Here is a 16468-nt window from a genome sequence, read left to right as displayed (position 1 = left end):
TGTGTAAATAACCATTAAAAAGTGTAGATTAGTCCACAAAATATTACTTGGTGCTAAAATAAAAACTAATCAAAGTGATCAAATAGTGTTCAGTGCATCAGTCCACAGATCCAATGTATGTGTCCACCTCTTTGTCATGTGATGCTATGTCTTTCTTCCTTGGCAGCATCGACTGTTTGTACAGTAACACGGCCCACATGGTGGTTGAGTTCTCCTCAGATGTGCTCCCCCCTGGAGGCAGGATGGAAGTCCCCATCACCTTCTATCCTCGGGCAGCCATCTTATACAAGGAGACGGTTGTGTTTCAGATGAATGGTCACTCCAGACAAGACCTTCGGCTCCAGGGCCACGGGATTGAAATGAAGGTATGGATTCTATGTGTACCACACTGATGAGGCCTGCAAATCCTCTATCAAACTTCTTGGATGATGAGCAAATGTTTGTGTTTCTCACAGGTTGAAATTGCAGATCCCAAACATAAAGTGACCAACTTTGGTGCAGTCAGCATTGGTCAGACTGTGAAGAAGAATGTCAATGTAGTGAATAGGAGTGCAGCCCCAGTGACCTGTAGCCTAAGTCTGACTGCCAGCATCCCTGCAGTGCAGGATCCCAAGGTACAGTATGTCATACAATGCCACACACCCACAGGTCACGTAATACCTCCAGAGCCATACACTGATAATAAACATCTATGATAGGGTACACGTATAATACTGTCACAGCCATGCATTGATAGTACACAGCTATTATAGGGTACACATATAATACTGCCACATCCATACATTGATGGCACACGTATAATACTGCCACATCCATACATTGATGGCACACATATAATACTGCCACATCCATACATTGATGGCACACGTATAATACTGCCACATCCATACATTGATGGCACATGTATATTACTGCCACATCCATACATTGATGGCACACGTATAATACTGCCACATCCATACATTGATGGCACACGTATAATACTGCCACATCCATACATTGATGGCACACGTATAATACTGCCACATCCATACATTGATGGCACACGTATAATACTGCCACATCCATACATTGATGGCACATGTATAATACTGCCACATCCATACATTGATGGCACACGTATAATACTGCCACATCCATACATTGATGGCACACGTATAATACTGCCACATCCATACATTGATGGCACACGTATAATACTGCCACAGCCATACAGTACAGAGGGATGTTGTGCCCACTATACATTGAACATGGGGACACATCATAGTACACTGCAGTCATCCTCCAGCTGAATACAGACTGTGTATGTATACAGACTGTCTATACTGTATATGTCATCCTCTGCAGGTCCTCAGCTTGTCCCCCAGCTCAGTGGTAACAATTCCTGCCCATGGTGGGGTGTGTAAGCTGGAGTTGCAGTTCTCCCCACGCAGTCGCATTGCTCCATTTGCAGAGGAGGTGGTAATGGAGTGTGATGGTGCAGTGCGTTCCCTCCTGGTGGTACGTGGCAGCAGCCAGGGCCTGGAGCTCAGCCTGGACCAGGAATACATCACATTTGGAGCTGTGGTACTGAAGAGCCAAGCCACTCGCCGGATCGTCCTAAGCAACAGTGGAGAGCTGGGAGCCAGGTACTGTGCAGGACTATTATAGGAAGCATACTTGTCACAAGACACATCCACCTCACTGTCTTATCTATTCTCAGGTTTCAGTGGGACATTAAGAAGTTCCAGCCAGAGTTTTCAATCTCTCCGGTATCTGGGTACATCACGGCAGGTAGTGAGGTCACCTTCGATGTCACTTTTCACCCCCGAGAGACCCGCACGGATATTCACTATGAGAACCTGCCCTGCCTCATTGAAGGGAACAAGACACTAACTCTTACTCTGTTTGGATCCTGTGTGGAGTTGCAATCCACCAAGGAGGTAGGTGATGCCTACCTACCTCACCCAGTGTGTTCTGTTCTATGATTGCACAGGTCATAGGTTACCTTAGTTCTTGGTGCCTACAGCACTGGAGTGTGGGGTTTCCTCCAGTTATAGTATAGTGTGTTACTCTGATGGGACACTACTGTGTAAGCTCCTCTGGTGCAGAGACTAATGTGATTGTGTTGTACAGCAAACTAAATATATAATATTTTTCCTTGGAGCTGCTGTGTTTGGTTTAGTTTAGTTTCGTTGGGTTAGTTTTGTGATAGTTCTAATGTAGATCATTGTTATCTGTAACATGTGAATGTTTTGCTAAATGTCTCAGTGGGTCAGCCCAGCTCTCAAGCCCCCTCTGTCTCTGACCTCCAAACCTCAACTTTCTACAGGTAGTGAACTTTCAATGCCAAGTACGAAGTACACAGACTCAAACCATCCATCTGTCCAACAAGACCAACGAGATATGGAACCTGCATCCCATCATTGATGGCGAACACTGGAGGGGTCCCGAGGTTATTACAGTGGAGGCCCACCAGCAGAGCAAACCCTATGAGGTCACCTACCACCCACTGGTCATGAGCCATGAGGGGAAGAAGCACCAGGTGAAGACTTGGAGAACAGTGCAGCTCTATTACAGCAGTGTGTCTGGTTGATGTGGGCAGCAGCTCCATGATTAGTTCTATAGCCTCTTTCAGACTGATGTGCTCAGTTTGTTTTCTTCTCAAACTTTCAGGGCTCCATCTTTTTCCCACTGTCTGATGGAAGGGGGTTAATGTATGTTCTGCATGGAATAGCTGATCCACCAAGATCTTCTGGAACAATTGTCAGAGAAGTGCCGTGCAAGACATCCTACACTGAACTGCTGACTGTCAGCAACTGGCTGCGCAAAGCCCAAAGGTGAAAAGCCAGATAATTAGTTACATAACTGCTTTCCACAGCCAGGCCTGCAAAGTTTCCAGTGCCCTAGGGAATCATAGTATTCTCCATAGCTAGGCCTATATAGACATCAGTGTCCTGAGGGATCACCGTATTCTACATAGCCAAGTTTATAGAGACCTCAGTGCCCTGGGAAATCAAATCTTCACAGCCAGATGTGTATAGTCCTCAGTGCCCGTATAGCCAGTATAGATCTCATTGTCCTGGGGCCTTATAGTACTCTCCGTGGCCAGGCCTATATAGACCTCAGTGTCCTGAGGGATCAGAGTATTCTCCATTGCCAGGCCTATAGAGAACTCAGTGTCCGGGGGAATCATAGTGCTTTTCAAAGCCAAGCCCGTATTTTCCTCAGTGTCTTGGAGGATCATAGTACTCTTCACAGCCAGGCCTGTGTAGACCTCAGTGGCCGGGGACAGGGCTGCTGTTTGAAATCACAGGGCCCCATATGGCCTACCTGACAGGCCCCCCTTGAAATATCCAACCATAAATTTGTTAATAAAACAATAAAATCATAATTAGCGGATTAACACAACACAACTTACAAAATTCCTGTTAAATCTAAATGATAAAACCAAAAATAATGTTAGAAATAATGTGAAACAGATCTTAAGGCTCATTCATGTGGGCTCTGCGGCCTGTAAAGTGTGAATCAGTTTGTTTATGTGGCTGGCTATGTATCCCAACAGCTGCAGGTCCTAACTTGACTGGCGTGTAGGTACAGGTATATAGCCCCGTAAACAGACAATGTGCATTCGGGGCCACTCACCTACAGCTGCACAACTGTCAAATTAGGACCTGCGGCTGTGTTTTTACAGCTGCTGTGTCCCCATAGAATAACAGACGGCTCCAGCTGCACAATCAAAATGCTCATTCATGCTGTATGGGCCAGAGAACCTGTGTGAATGAGCCTTTCTTTTTTTTAAATTATATATTACAATTTCTAATTAATTTGTTTTGCAAATTTTTTACAGTTGTATTCTTTTTTTTCACAACCCTGTTGGGGGGGCTTTAGTAAAATATATGGGGTCTAAACAGACCCCAGTGTCTTACTTTTGAGACAGAGAAAAGAATTGAGGAAGTAGATCCCCAATCCTTTCTCTGCTGCCTCATCTGCAGATTAATGAACAGGAAACACTCTGTACAGAGGCTTCCTGTTCATTCACAAACTGAAAGTCAGTTCAGTTTACTTAATACAGTGAGTGATTGGTACTGATCACTCACTGTGTTCATTCAGAAAAAGGGACCAATATATTTGACATATTTTCTGGCCCCTCTCCTGCTCTTTACTCCTGACATGACCTCCCTATGTGCCCGCAGAAGCCGGCAAGAGGGAGAGGTGGATATACCAGGTCTTCATAGACCCCTGGGGGAGCATTTTACTTTCCATAACCTTGGCAATTTAGACCTCACAGTGTCCTGAGAGGTCATAGTACTCTTCATAGCCAGGACTATGTAGGACTCGCAGTGTCCCGGGTGATCATAGCTCTACACAGCCAAAACTTTATAGGCCTTACAGTGTGCATGTGATCATAGTGCTCTCCATAGCTTAACACACAGCTCAGAAAATATCATCCTGTTCCAGTTTCCTGTCCTTGCTCATGATTTTGACATCCTCAGGTTTCGTGTCCTTATTGAAATGGTGAAGCCAGATCGTCTTGATGCTGCCACCACCATTAAAGGTCTGGATTACCTGGAAGTGCCAGGCTCTGCCAAGAGGGACTACAAGCTGAATTTTCACTCTCATAAGGAAGGCACCTTCACTGCTAAGGTGAGTGACATGTAGACATAGGAGCCTCAAAGTCCACCAAGATTCTAACCTAATTTGAAAGGTACCTGGACAGGATAATTAGAGCGGTGTGTAGATTAGATGGGTGCTGTGATTTGGGCTGTGAGGAGTCACAGGCTGGAAAAAGTGATAGTAGAGTGTAGATGGATGGAAGGTCTCCTAGACTTCAGAGACCAAAAGCTGAGAAACAAAAGCTGTGCTGCAGGCATTGATCCCCAACTAAGAGGAGTCCATGGATGAAAAAATGCTTCACATTAAACCCTCTTATACTTATTCACAGATACCAAGTGATACGATGCCAGCCATGTCTACGTAGCCATCAGCGGTGAAGACCACTAACAGCTTGTTCTGTCATATTTACCGGTAGATAATAATATTTGGAAAAAGACTATTGAGTATTTAAATTTTCTATCTCTTGGCTTCAGGTGATTTTCCGGAATGAGACAACCCAGGAATACCTCTTCTACAATGTCACTTTCAAATCAACGCCGCCCGGTGTCATCAGTACCATAGAGTTAGTGACTCCGGTGCGCCAAAGCACTGCAGCCACTATAACAGTAGAGAATCCACTATCTATGCCAGTAACTTTCAGCACTGATTGCAAAGTGCCGGAAATTAATCTCCCTCCGCAGATCACTGTGCCTGCTCAATCTGAGGTAAGGTTGCTGTATAATCCATCTCTCCCTTTCACAAAATAACAGTGTGAAATAACTCGTTTCTTCCATCTTCACCGACCCCTCTCTATATAGACCTCAGTGTCCTGGGGAATCATAGTATTCTTCATAGCCAGGCCCATATAGTAGTCAGTGTCCTGGGGAGTCATAGTTTTTTTCATAGCTAGACCTTTATAGACTTCAGTGCCCTCTGGGATCATAGTCCATAGAGCCATAGACAAGACTATATAGAGTAGATGTCCCAGATGATCACAGTATTCTTCATAGTCAGGCCTATATCTATAAACCTCATTGTCCTGGGGGATCATAGTACTCTACGTAGTCTTACCTTTATAGACCACAGTGTCCTGGGGCATCATAGTGCTCTGGACTCTTAGACCTGAGATAACTCGCTTCATCCAACTTCACCCCCCCCCCCAATTATTGTCTTTGGTGTCCTGTGGTATCAAAGTATTGTCCATAGCTAGGCCTATATATAGACCTCATTACCCTGGGGGATCATAGTGTTCTCCAAATTCAGGCCCACTCAGTCCTCAGTATCCTGGGGCATTATAATGCTCTTCATAAGCATACATATACAGTGGGGATCGAAAGTTTGGGCACCCCAGCTAAAAATTTGTATTAATGTGCATAAAGAAGCCAAGGAAAGATGGAAAAATCTCCAAAAGGCATCAAATTACAGATTAGACATTCTTATAATATGTCAACAAAAGTTAGATTTTATTTCCATCATTTACACTTTCAAAATAACAGAAAACAAAAAAATGGCGTCTGCAAAAGTTTGGGCACCCTGCAAAATTTATAGCATGCACTGCCCCCTTTGCCAAGCTGAGACCTGCCAGTGTCATGGATTGTTCTCAATCATTGTCTGGGAAGACCAGGTGATGTCAATCTCAAAGGTTTTAAATGCCCAGACTCATCTGACCTTGCCCCAACAATCAGCACCATGGGTTCTTCTAAGCAGTTGTCTAGAAAACTGAAACTGAAAATAGTTGACGCTCACAAAGCTGGAGAAGGCTATAAGAAGATAGCAAAGCGTTTTCAGATGTCAATATCCTCTTACATCCTTCGGAATGTAATTAAGAAATGGCAGTCATCAGGAACAGTGGAAGTTAAAGCAAGATCTGGAAGACCAAGAAAAATATCAGACAGAACAGCTCGCAGGAATGTGAGAAAAACAATTCAAAACCCACGTTTCACTGCACGATCCCTCCAGAAAGATCTGGCAGACACTGGAGTTGTGGTACACTATTCCACTATAAAGAGATACTTGTACAAATATGGTCTTCATGGAAGAGTCATCAGAAGAAAACCTCTTCTACGTCCTCACCACAAAAATCATCGTTTGAACTTTGCAAATGAACATATAGACAAGCCTGATGCATTTTGGAAACAAGTTCTGTAGACCGATGAGGTTAAAATTGAACTTTTTGGCCAGAATGAGCAAAGGTACGTTTGGAGAAGAAGGGGCACAGAATTTAATGAAAAGAACCTCTGTCCAACTGTTAAGCATGGGGTTGGATCAATCATGCTTTGGGGTTGTGTTGCAGCCAGTGGCACAGGGAACATCTCACGAGTAGAAGGAAAAATGGATTCAATAAAATTTCAGCAAATTTTAGATGGTAACTTGATGCCATCTGTGAAAAAGCTGAAGTTAAAGAGAGGATGGCTTCTACAAATGGATAATGATCCTAAACACGCCTCGAAATCCACGGGGGATTACATCAAGAGGCGTAAACTGAAGGTTTTGCCATGGCCTTCACAATCTCCTGACCTCAACATAATTGAAAATCTATGGATACACCTTAAAAGAGCAGTGCGTGACAGACAGCCCAGAAATCTCAAAGAACTGGAAGACTTTTGTAAGGAAGAATGGGCAAAGATACCTCAAACAAGAATTGAAAAACTCTTGGCTGGCTACAAAAAGCGTTTACAAGCTGTGATACTTGCCAAAGGGGGCAGTACAAGATATTAACTCTGCAGGGTGCCCAAACTTTTGCAGACGCCATTTTTTTGTTTTCTGTTATTTTGAAAGTGTAAATGATGGAAATAAAATCTAACTTTTGTTGACATATTATAAGAATGTCTAATCTGTAATTTGATGCCTTTTGGAGATTTTTCCATCTTTCCTTGGCTTCTTTATGCACATTAATACAAATTTTTAGCTAGGGTGCCCAAACTTTCGATCCCCACTGTATAACCCTCAGTATCTTGGATCATAGTACTCTTCATAGACAGGACTGTGACAGACCGCCTGGCACCCCGCCTGGGTGCTTCCGTCCGAGAACTGCTTCCTCTCCGCTGGGACACAGGAACAAGGTATAACAGCTGAGAATTGCACCAAAGAACTAGATGACACTAGCTTAGGTGCAAACAGAAACTCTTTTATTGAACAGAGATACAGGTTTTTATACTCTCCAGAAATAGGGGCAGTCCCCGCATGAGCAATAAAAACAAATATTACATATTGGGATAAACATCCAGCAATGATTAGGTAACAAGGTAAAGTTGACACAAGGCTAACTCCATCATGTAGGAACCTACAGGAGGATTAGCCAACAGACTGAAACAATAGGTGACTCAATTAACATTGGGAGAAAGACACAACAGTAAACACATCACACTTTAAAAAACAGATTACAGCATGAGACCTCAACATCAGGTTGTTTTGAGATGATTATATTAACATCTGCTCTGAGTCTGACTCTAGGAGGGGGGGTTTGAAGCAGTCTATGCTGGCTTGGGCACAGAGACCCCAAATCTGTATCCAAGTCCTCCAGTTCTCAGAGTCTGTGTGTTTTGGGGAGACATGGACTTAAATCTGAAGTAAAACTACTCCAAAGGTTCCCCCAGGCACACACCTCCCATAGAATAGAGCCCCTCAGATGCCAGGGCCCATGGTCTGTAGGCAAGAGGCTAGCCTGCAGTCCTCTCCAAAAGCCCCTGTCCCAGTTGGGTCTTTCAGAAGGACTATATAGACCTCATTTCCTGAGGAATAATTGTACTCATTATAACCAAGTCTAGATAGACCTCATTGTCCTGGTGGATTATAGTACTCTCCATAGCCAGGCCTAAATAAACCTCAGTATCCTGGGAAATCATAGTTCTCTTCACAACCAGGATCCTGTAGTCCTCAGTGTTCTGGAGGATCATATTATTCCCCACAGCCTGGCAGATATATATCATAGGGATTATAGCCAGGCCTATATAGTCCTCAGTCATATGATCATATGATCTTGCCATAGCCAAGCCTATGTAGACCTCAGTGTCCTGGGAGATGATCGTGCTCGTCATAGTCAGACCTATATAGACCTCTGTGCCCCTGAGGGATTATAGTACTCTTCATAGCCAGGATTATGTAACCCTCCATTTCCTTGGGGGATCATAGTACTCTCCATATACATGATTATACAGTGTAGACCTCATTGCCTGAGGAATCATAATATTCTTCAAAGCCACGTATATATAGTCCTCAGTGTCCTGGAGGGTCATAGTACTCTTCATAGCCAGGCCTATATAATCCTCTGCATCCCAGGGGATCATAATACTCTGGATAGACAGGACTATATACTGAGCAACCATAATATTATGACCACCCACCTAATATTGAGTTGGTCCATATTTTGTCACCAAAAGAGCCCTAACTTTTTCAGGCATGGACTTCACTCAACCTCTGAAGGTATGCTGTGGTATCTGGTACGAAACCATCAGTAGCAGATTCTTTAAAGGATAATTTCACCCTTGGGAACATGTTCCCTGTTTGGATGTAGCGTGTAACATGTTCCCACTGCTGCAACCGCTACCTGTCCCGCTGCCTCTAGGGACAGCGAGCCAGGGATCTTCTCCCCAATACACGGCCCTCCTCCCCAGTATATTAAACAGATCATTTTTCCTCTTTGTAAGTTTTTCACTGTATTCTAGGGCACCTTGATGTTCGAGTACCAGCCCCTGAAGTCAGGCGAGAGTACCGGGCGGCTGACCCTGCAGAGCTCGGACCTTGGTTTGTTTCAGTATGACCTTCTGCTGAAAGCTACACCAGCCGTGTCCGAGAAACCGCTTTACTTCCGGACGATGCTTGGCTCCAGCCAGACTTTGAGCGCCAAGTTCATCAATTACACCCGCCAGAAGACGGAGTACAGCTGCAAGGTGAGTGATGGGCCCAGACAGGTGACATCAGCCTACCGATAAAGATAACTATAGCTTTCCATTTTCAGGCTTGTCCTCCATAAATCAGCCCTGTATGCGATTATCTGGCTGACACCTCGCTGTATCCTCTCTATAGGTCGATAACACGGATTTCCATGTTGATAAGCTGGTTATGGCAGCTCCAGGCTCACAGGGTGGATCGGAGGTCAGCGTGGAGGTGACGTATGAGCCAATTCAGCTCGGAGAGTCACGCGCCATCTTGTTCATCTCTTCTCCACTGGGAGGCGATTACACCATTCCACTTTTTGGCTCATCATTGGCCCCCAAGCCCCAGGGCCCCATCCAAGTTCGCTCTGGCTCCAACATCTCAATCCCTTTTAAAAACGTTTTCTTGCAGCCGACAACCTTCAGCTTCCAAACAGACCCTCCGGCTTTCGCTGTCAAACAGTGCGAGGCAGTACGCCCCAAGAAGACCCACCAGATCACTGTGTCATATGAGGCCCCACCAGGAGGCAGCAAGGCCCCAGTGGCGGGAAGACTTGTGGTGTCATGTCCTCGTGCCACCGGCACCGCCCAGGGCATCTACTGGGTGTATTACCTGAAAGGTGTGGCTTCAGAAAAGTGATGCCATCTAAACCTAGAGCTGTAATATTCTTTTAATAAATGCTAAGATATATATTTATATAACAACAAGCTGTGTGTATTGTCATCTGCAACCATGTGTACAGTTTTCTATGGGTCCCCTCTGTGTATTGTGTATACTGTGTGTGTTGGCTTCATACATACTGTGTGCGGAGAGGGGGATTTGGAGTATTTTATAATCTGGGAAACAGACAGCACTCTGAGTGGGGGGTTAGGGTTGGAGGGTTCTGGTTGGAGTTAGAGTAATAGGGTTATAGATAGGGTAAGAGGGTTATGGATAAAGGGATAGGGTTATAGAGCTAGAGGGATAGGGTTCTAGTTAGGGTTAGAGGGATAGGGTTCTAGTTAGGGTTAGAGGGATAGGGTTCTAGTTAGGGTTAGAGGGATAGGGTTCTAGTTAGGGTTAGAGGGATAGGGTTCTAGTTAGGGTTAGAGGGATAGGGTTCTAGTTAGGGTTAGAGGGATAGGGTTCTAGTTAGGGTTAGAGGGATAGAGTTCTAGTTAGGGTTAGAGGGATAGAGTTCTAGTTAGGGTTAGAGGGATAGGGTTCTAGTTAGGGTTAGAGGGATAGGGTTGGAGGAATAGGGTCAGAGGGTTATGGTTAAAGGGCTGGTGTTGGAGGAACAGAGTTAGAGGGTTTGGGTTGGAGCAATAGGGGTTAGATGTTTAGAGTTAAAGTGCTAGGGTTAGAAAGATAGAGCAATAAGTTAGGGTTACAGGGTGAGGTAGGGGTGTATTTACCACAAGGCAAACAAGGCATTTGCCTAGGGCGGCATTTTTTAAGGGGGCAGCACTGCCCCCCCCCCCCCCCCGGAAGAAGGGATATATGTGGCATGGGGACCAGGTAGGACCTGAGAGAGGCTGTGGTCGGTTTGATGGCATATGCAGAGCCCGACTGTCCTTCCTGTGGATGTCCAAAGCTGTGAAGGTGAGTGTCTTTCTCTCTGTTGCCGGGGGTTGGAGAAGGAGTGTTAGTGGAAGGCTCTCAGGTGGGGGGGGGGATGGGGCAGGGGTGTTGTTGGTCACTGTCAGGCTCTCTCTGCAGGGGGGGGTGAAGAGTTTGAAGAATAGGGTTAGCATTATGGTTAGAGGATTAGAGTTAGCATTAAAGCGGAGCTCCACCCAAAAGGGGAAGTCCTGTTCATCCCTTCTCCACTGGGAGGCGATTACACCATTCCACGTTTTGGCTCATCATTGGCCCCCAAGCCTCAGGGCCCCATACAAGTTCGCTCCGACTCCAACATCTCAATCCCTTTTAAAAACGTTTTCTTGCAGCCGACAACCTTCAGCTTCCAAACAGACCCTCCAGCTTTCGTTGTCAAACAGTGCGAGGCAGTACTCCCCAAGAAGACCCACCAGATCACTGTTATGGTTAGAGGATTAGAGTTCGCATTAAAGCGGAGCTCCACCCAAAAGGGGACGTTCTGCTTTAAGGACTGGTCCCCCGCTCCCTGTTAAGGATTGGCACCTTTGGGGAGCAGGTACCTGAAATTGACAGGTACCCACTCCCACTTCTGCTGCTATTGCCTAGGCCTCCCCTCCCTCCCCGTAGTCTTCTGGGACACGTGACAGGTCCCAGAAGACTACCGGGCCATTCAGAAAGCCAGAGCTACTCGCGCATGCACAGTGAGCTCCGGGCTGTGAAGCTGCAAGCTGTCCCAGCCGGGTGCCCACACTGAGGATGCCGGCACCGAGAACACAGGATGGCTGGTCAAACCGGCTGCAGTGAGGACACCGCAGGATCGAGGGACAGGTAAGTGGCTGTTTTTTAAAAGTCAGCAGCCACAGTTTTTGTAGCTGCTGACTTTTTTCTTTTTTTACAGTTTGACTGGAACTCTGCTTTAGGGTTGGGGGAATAGGGTTAGAGGGGAAAATTCAGGATTAGAGTATTAGGTTAGAGTTATGGTCAGATGATGGAGTTAGAGAGTTAGGGATTGAGGAATGGAGTTATACGTAGTGCTAGAAGGTTAGGGTTGGAGGGGCAGGATTATTGTGGAAGGATTGGAGTTAGAGGGCGAGATTACATTTAGGGTTAGAGGGTCAGGATTAGAGAGTCAGGGTTAGTCAAAATTAGAGGGTCAGGGTTAGTCAGGATTAGAGGGCCAGGGTTAGTCAAGATTAGAGGGTCAGGATTAGAGGGTCAGGGTTAGAGAGTCAGGGTTAGTCAGGATTAGAGGGCCAGGGTTAGTCAAGATTAGAGGGTCAGGATTAGAGGGTCGGGGTTAGAGGGTCGGGGTTAGAGGGTCAGGATTAGAGGGCCAGGGTTAGAGGGTCGGGGTTAGAGGGTCAGGATTAGAGGGCCAGGATTAGAGGGTCAGGGTTAGTCAGGATTAGAGGGTCAGGGTTAGTCAGGATTAGAGGGCCAGGGTTAGTCAAGATTAGAGGGTCAGGATTAGAGGGTCAGGGTTAGAGAGTCAGGGTTAGTCAGGATTAGAGGGCCAGGATTAGAGGGCCAGGGTTAGAGGGTCTGGGTTAGAGGGCCAGGGTTAGAGGGTCAGGGTTAGTCAGGATTAGAGGGTCAGGCTTGGAGAGTCAGGGTTAGTCAGGGTTAGGGTTAGAGGGTCAGGGTTAGAGGGCCAGGATTAGAGGGCCAGGATTAGAGGGCCAGGATTAAGGGCCAGGATTAGAGGGTCAGGGTTAGTCAGGATTAGAGGGTCAGGGTTAGTCAGGATTAGAGGGTCAGGGTTAGTCAGGATTAGAGGGCCAGGGTTAGTCAAGATTAGAGGGTCAGGATTAGAGGGTCAGGGTTAGAGAGTCAGGGTTAGTCAGGATTAGAGGGCCAGGATTAGAGGGCCAGGGTTAGAGGGTCTGGGTTAGAGGGCCAGGGTTAGAGGGTCAGGGTTAGTCAGGATTAGAGGGTCAGGGTTAGAGGGTCAGGCTTGGAGAGTCAGGGTTAGTCAGGGTTAGAGGGTCAGGGTTAGAGGGCCAGGATTAGAGGGCCAGGATTAAGGGCCAGGATTAGAGGGCCAGGATTAGAGGGTCAGGATTAGAGGGTCAGGGTTAGAGGGTCAGGATTACTGGGTCAGGGTTAGAGGGTCAGGGTTAGTCAGGATTACAGGGTCAGGATTAGAGGGTCAGGATTAGAGGGCCAGGATTAGAGGGCCAGGATTAGAGGGTCAGGATTAGAGAGTCAGGGTTAGTCAAAATTAGAGGGTCAGGGTTAGTCAGGATTAGAGGGCCAGGGTTAGTCAAGATTAGAGGGTCAGGATTAGAGGGTCAGGGTTAGAGAGTCAGGGTTAGTCAGGATTAGAGGGCCAGGGTTAGTCAAGATTAGAGGGTCAGGATTAGAGGGTCGGGGTTAGAGGGTCGGGGTTAGAGGGTCAGGATTAGAGGGCCAGGGTTAGAGGGTCGGGGTTAGAGGGTCAGGATTAGAGGGCCAGGATTAGAGGGTCAGGGTTAGTCAGGATTAGAGGGTCAGGGTTAGTCAGGATTAGAGGGCCAGGGTTAGTCAAGATTAGAGGGTCAGGATTAGAGGGTCAGGGTTAGAGAGTCAGGGTTAGTCAGGATTAGAGGGCCAGGATTAGAGGGCCAGGGTTAGAGGGTCTGGGTTAGAGGGCCAGGGTTAGAGGGTCAGGGTTAGTCAGGATTAGAGGGTCAGGCTTGGAGAGTCAGGGTTAGTCAGGGTTAGGGTTAGAGGGTCAGGGTTAGAGGGCCAGGATTAGAGGGCCAGGATTAGAGGGCCAGGATTAAGGGCCAGGATTAGAGGGTCAGGGTTAGTCAGGATTAGAGGGTCAGGGTTAGTCAGGATTAGAGGGTCAGGGTTAGTCAGGATTAGAGGGCCAGGGTTAGTCAAGATTAGAGGGTCAGGATTAGAGGGTCAGGGTTAGAGAGTCAGGGTTAGTCAGGATTAGAGGGCCAGGATTAGAGGGCCAGGGTTAGAGGGTCTGGGTTAGAGGGCCAGGGTTAGAGGGTCATGGTTAGTCAGGATTAGAGGGTCAGGGTTAGAGGGTCAGGCTTGGAGAGTCAGGGTTAGTCAGGGTTAGAGGGTCAGGGTTAGAGGGCCAGGATTAGAGGGCCAGGATTAAGGGCCAGGATTAGAGGGCCAGGATTAGAGGGTCAGGATTAGAGGGTCATGGTTAGAGGGTCAGGGTTACTGGGTCAGGGTTAGAGGGTCAGGGTTAGTCAGGATTACAGGGTCAGGATTAGAGGGTCAGGATTAGAGGGCCAGGATTAGAGGGCCAGGATTAGAGGGTCAGGATTAGAGGGTCTGGGTTAGTCAGGATTACAGGGGCGGGGTTAGAGGGTCAGGGTTAGAAAAACAGGATTCAGGTTAGAGGATTAAGTTAACGTCAGGGTCAGAGGTTACGGAGGTATTAAACCCAACAGCAAACATTTATTATATTGCAATTTACAAATTCATATTTGTGGTGGCTGCATTAGTTTTCGTCTTTAGGCTCCATGCACAGTAGCCTGTTTTTTAAGCTCCTAGAAGCTGTTATCAACATTTTTTTCTGCACCTAGAAGCTTAATTGTGTTATCCTCTGTGTCCATGACACTGTTTTAGATTAGTAGCGTTTTTCAAGCTTCAGAGACAGGGTTATACTCCTGGAGTGGTAATCAGAGACACCTCCCGGTAATACTCCTGGAGGGGTACTTAGAGACCCCCCCCCCCCCGGTAATACTCCTGCAGGGGTAATCAGAGACCCCCTCCCCCCCCAGCGGTAATACTCCTGGAGGGGTACTTAGAGACCCCCCCGGTAATACTCCTGCAGGGGTAATCAGAGACCCCCCCCCCCCGTAATGCTCCTGGAGGGGTAATCAGAGACCCCCCCCCCCCCGTAATGCTCCTGGAGGGGTAATCAGAGACCCCCCCCCCCCGTAATGCTCCTGGAGGGGTAATCAGAGACCCCCCCCCCAGTAATGCTCCTGGAAGGGTAATCAGAGACCCCCCCCCGTAATGCTCCTGGAGGGGTAATCAGAGACTCCCCCGTAATACTCCTGGAAGGGTAATGAGAGACCCCGCCCTGGGTAATACTGCATTTTGAGGGGTAATAATAGACCGCGCCCCCCAGGGTTATAACCCATCTACTGTATGTGTGTGATAAGAAACCCCGCCCCCCTGTCAAGTTCTGCGTCTGGAGGGTTCTTGAGACCCCGCCCCCCCGGGATAATATTCCGTCTGAGAGAGTAATAGCGGAGTCTCCATAGAGTTCCCAATTAATTGTAACTCCACCTCCATCCTGTCCTACCCCGCCCCTCTGTCAGACTCCACTTTCCCGCCCATCTTCTCACAGACTGACGGGTCTCCGCCCACTGTAAAGACAGATCCGAGGAATGGGCGTGTCACAGGGGCGGAGGCGAGCCCCAGGATCGTTCAATCAGCCCGGAGGTGGGCGGGCACTGTGTTCTGGGCGGGGTCCGGTCAGATGATGGCCAAGGGGGAGAGAGGTGCACGTGACAGGCCCTCGGAGCCGGTGCGGATCACATGATTAGGCGAGGGGCGGGGCCGAGCAGTGGCGGCCGGTGAGGAAGATGAACGCGGAGCGGGATCTGTCACCCCTCACCCCCAACATCGTCCGGGCCCTGACCGACAAGATGTACGAGAAGAGGAAGGTGGCGGCTCTGGAGATCGAGAAGTGAGACAACCCCCTCCCTCTGGTCACATGACTGACCCACCCTGTGCATTGGCAGAGACACCCCCTCATACACCTGTCACATGGCTGATCGACACCCCCCATACACACACAATGTTCTGGGTATTTCAGACAGCACACAACCTCAGTGTATACAATGTCTGTCCCCTCCATGGTCAGTATTCCATTCATTCCGATATGGAGATGTCATCCCAGGAGGAATGTCACCTGTCATGGCAGCACATCTCTCCAAAGTTACAAAACTGAAACTGGAGGGGGCATTACAGATCCATTATACCAGGTGGTCATGTGACTGACCCATCATGTGCCACGGCAGAGGCCCCTCCACTATTACATGACTGACCCATCATGTGCCACGGCAGAGGCCCCTCCACTATCACATGACTGACCCATCGTATGCCAGAGACCCCTCCACTATCACATGACTGACCCATCGTATGCCAGGGCAGAGACCCCTCCACTATCACATGACTGACCCATCGTATGCTAGGGCAGGGACCCCTCCATTATCACATGACTGACCCATCGTATGCCAGGGCAGAGACCCCTCCACTATCACATGACTGACCCATCGTATGCCAGGGCAGAGACCCCTCCATTATCACATGACTGACCCATCGTATGCCAGGGCAGAGACCCCTCCACTATCACATGACTGACCCATCGTATGCCAGGGCAGAGATCCCTCCACTATCACATGACTGACCCATCGTATGCCAGGGCAGAGACCCCTTTATTATCACATGACTGACCCATCCTGTGCCATGC

At 47.7% G+C, this 16468-nt stretch overlaps 2 protein-coding genes across 2 annotated transcripts in view; both read left to right on the top strand.

The window, feature by feature from the left end:
- HYDIN (HYDIN axonemal central pair apparatus protein) overlaps nt 1-10157 on the top strand; it is a 121379-nt gene extending 111222 nt beyond the window's left edge. Inside the window, exons 75-84 of the mRNA XM_089659226.1 lie at nt 167-365; nt 456-614; nt 1348-1628; nt 1703-1926; nt 2316-2524; nt 2656-2819; nt 4476-4626; nt 5070-5300; nt 9240-9464; nt 9601-10157. Of these exons, the coding sequence (XP_089515352.1) occupies nt 167-365; nt 456-614; nt 1348-1628; nt 1703-1926; nt 2316-2524; nt 2656-2819; nt 4476-4626; nt 5070-5300; nt 9240-9464; nt 9601-10089 (2332 nt within the window). The 3' untranslated portion in view covers nt 10090-10157. The remainder of the gene's footprint in view (nt 1-166; nt 366-455; nt 615-1347; nt 1629-1702; nt 1927-2315; nt 2525-2655; nt 2820-4475; nt 4627-5069; nt 5301-9239; nt 9465-9600) is intronic.
- Nucleotides 10158-15483: 5326 nt separating this feature from the next.
- VAC14 (VAC14 component of PIKFYVE complex) overlaps nt 15484-16468 on the top strand; it is a 64423-nt gene continuing 63438 nt past the window's right edge. Inside the window, exon 1 of the mRNA XM_089659225.1 lies at nt 15484-15682. Coding sequence (XP_089515351.1) covers nt 15579-15682 — 104 coding nt within the window. The 5' untranslated portion in view covers nt 15484-15578. The remainder of the gene's footprint in view (nt 15683-16468) is intronic.

Source organism: Staurois parvus, unplaced genomic scaffold (assembly GCF_062004578.1).
Source record: "Staurois parvus isolate SC_StPar_1 unplaced genomic scaffold, SC_StPar_1.0 ptg001136l, whole genome shotgun sequence".
NCBI lineage: Eukaryota > Metazoa > Chordata > Amphibia > Anura > Ranidae > Staurois > Staurois parvus.
Note: the sequence above shows the minus strand (reverse complement) of the source record. Positions and strands in the feature narration are given on the sequence as shown.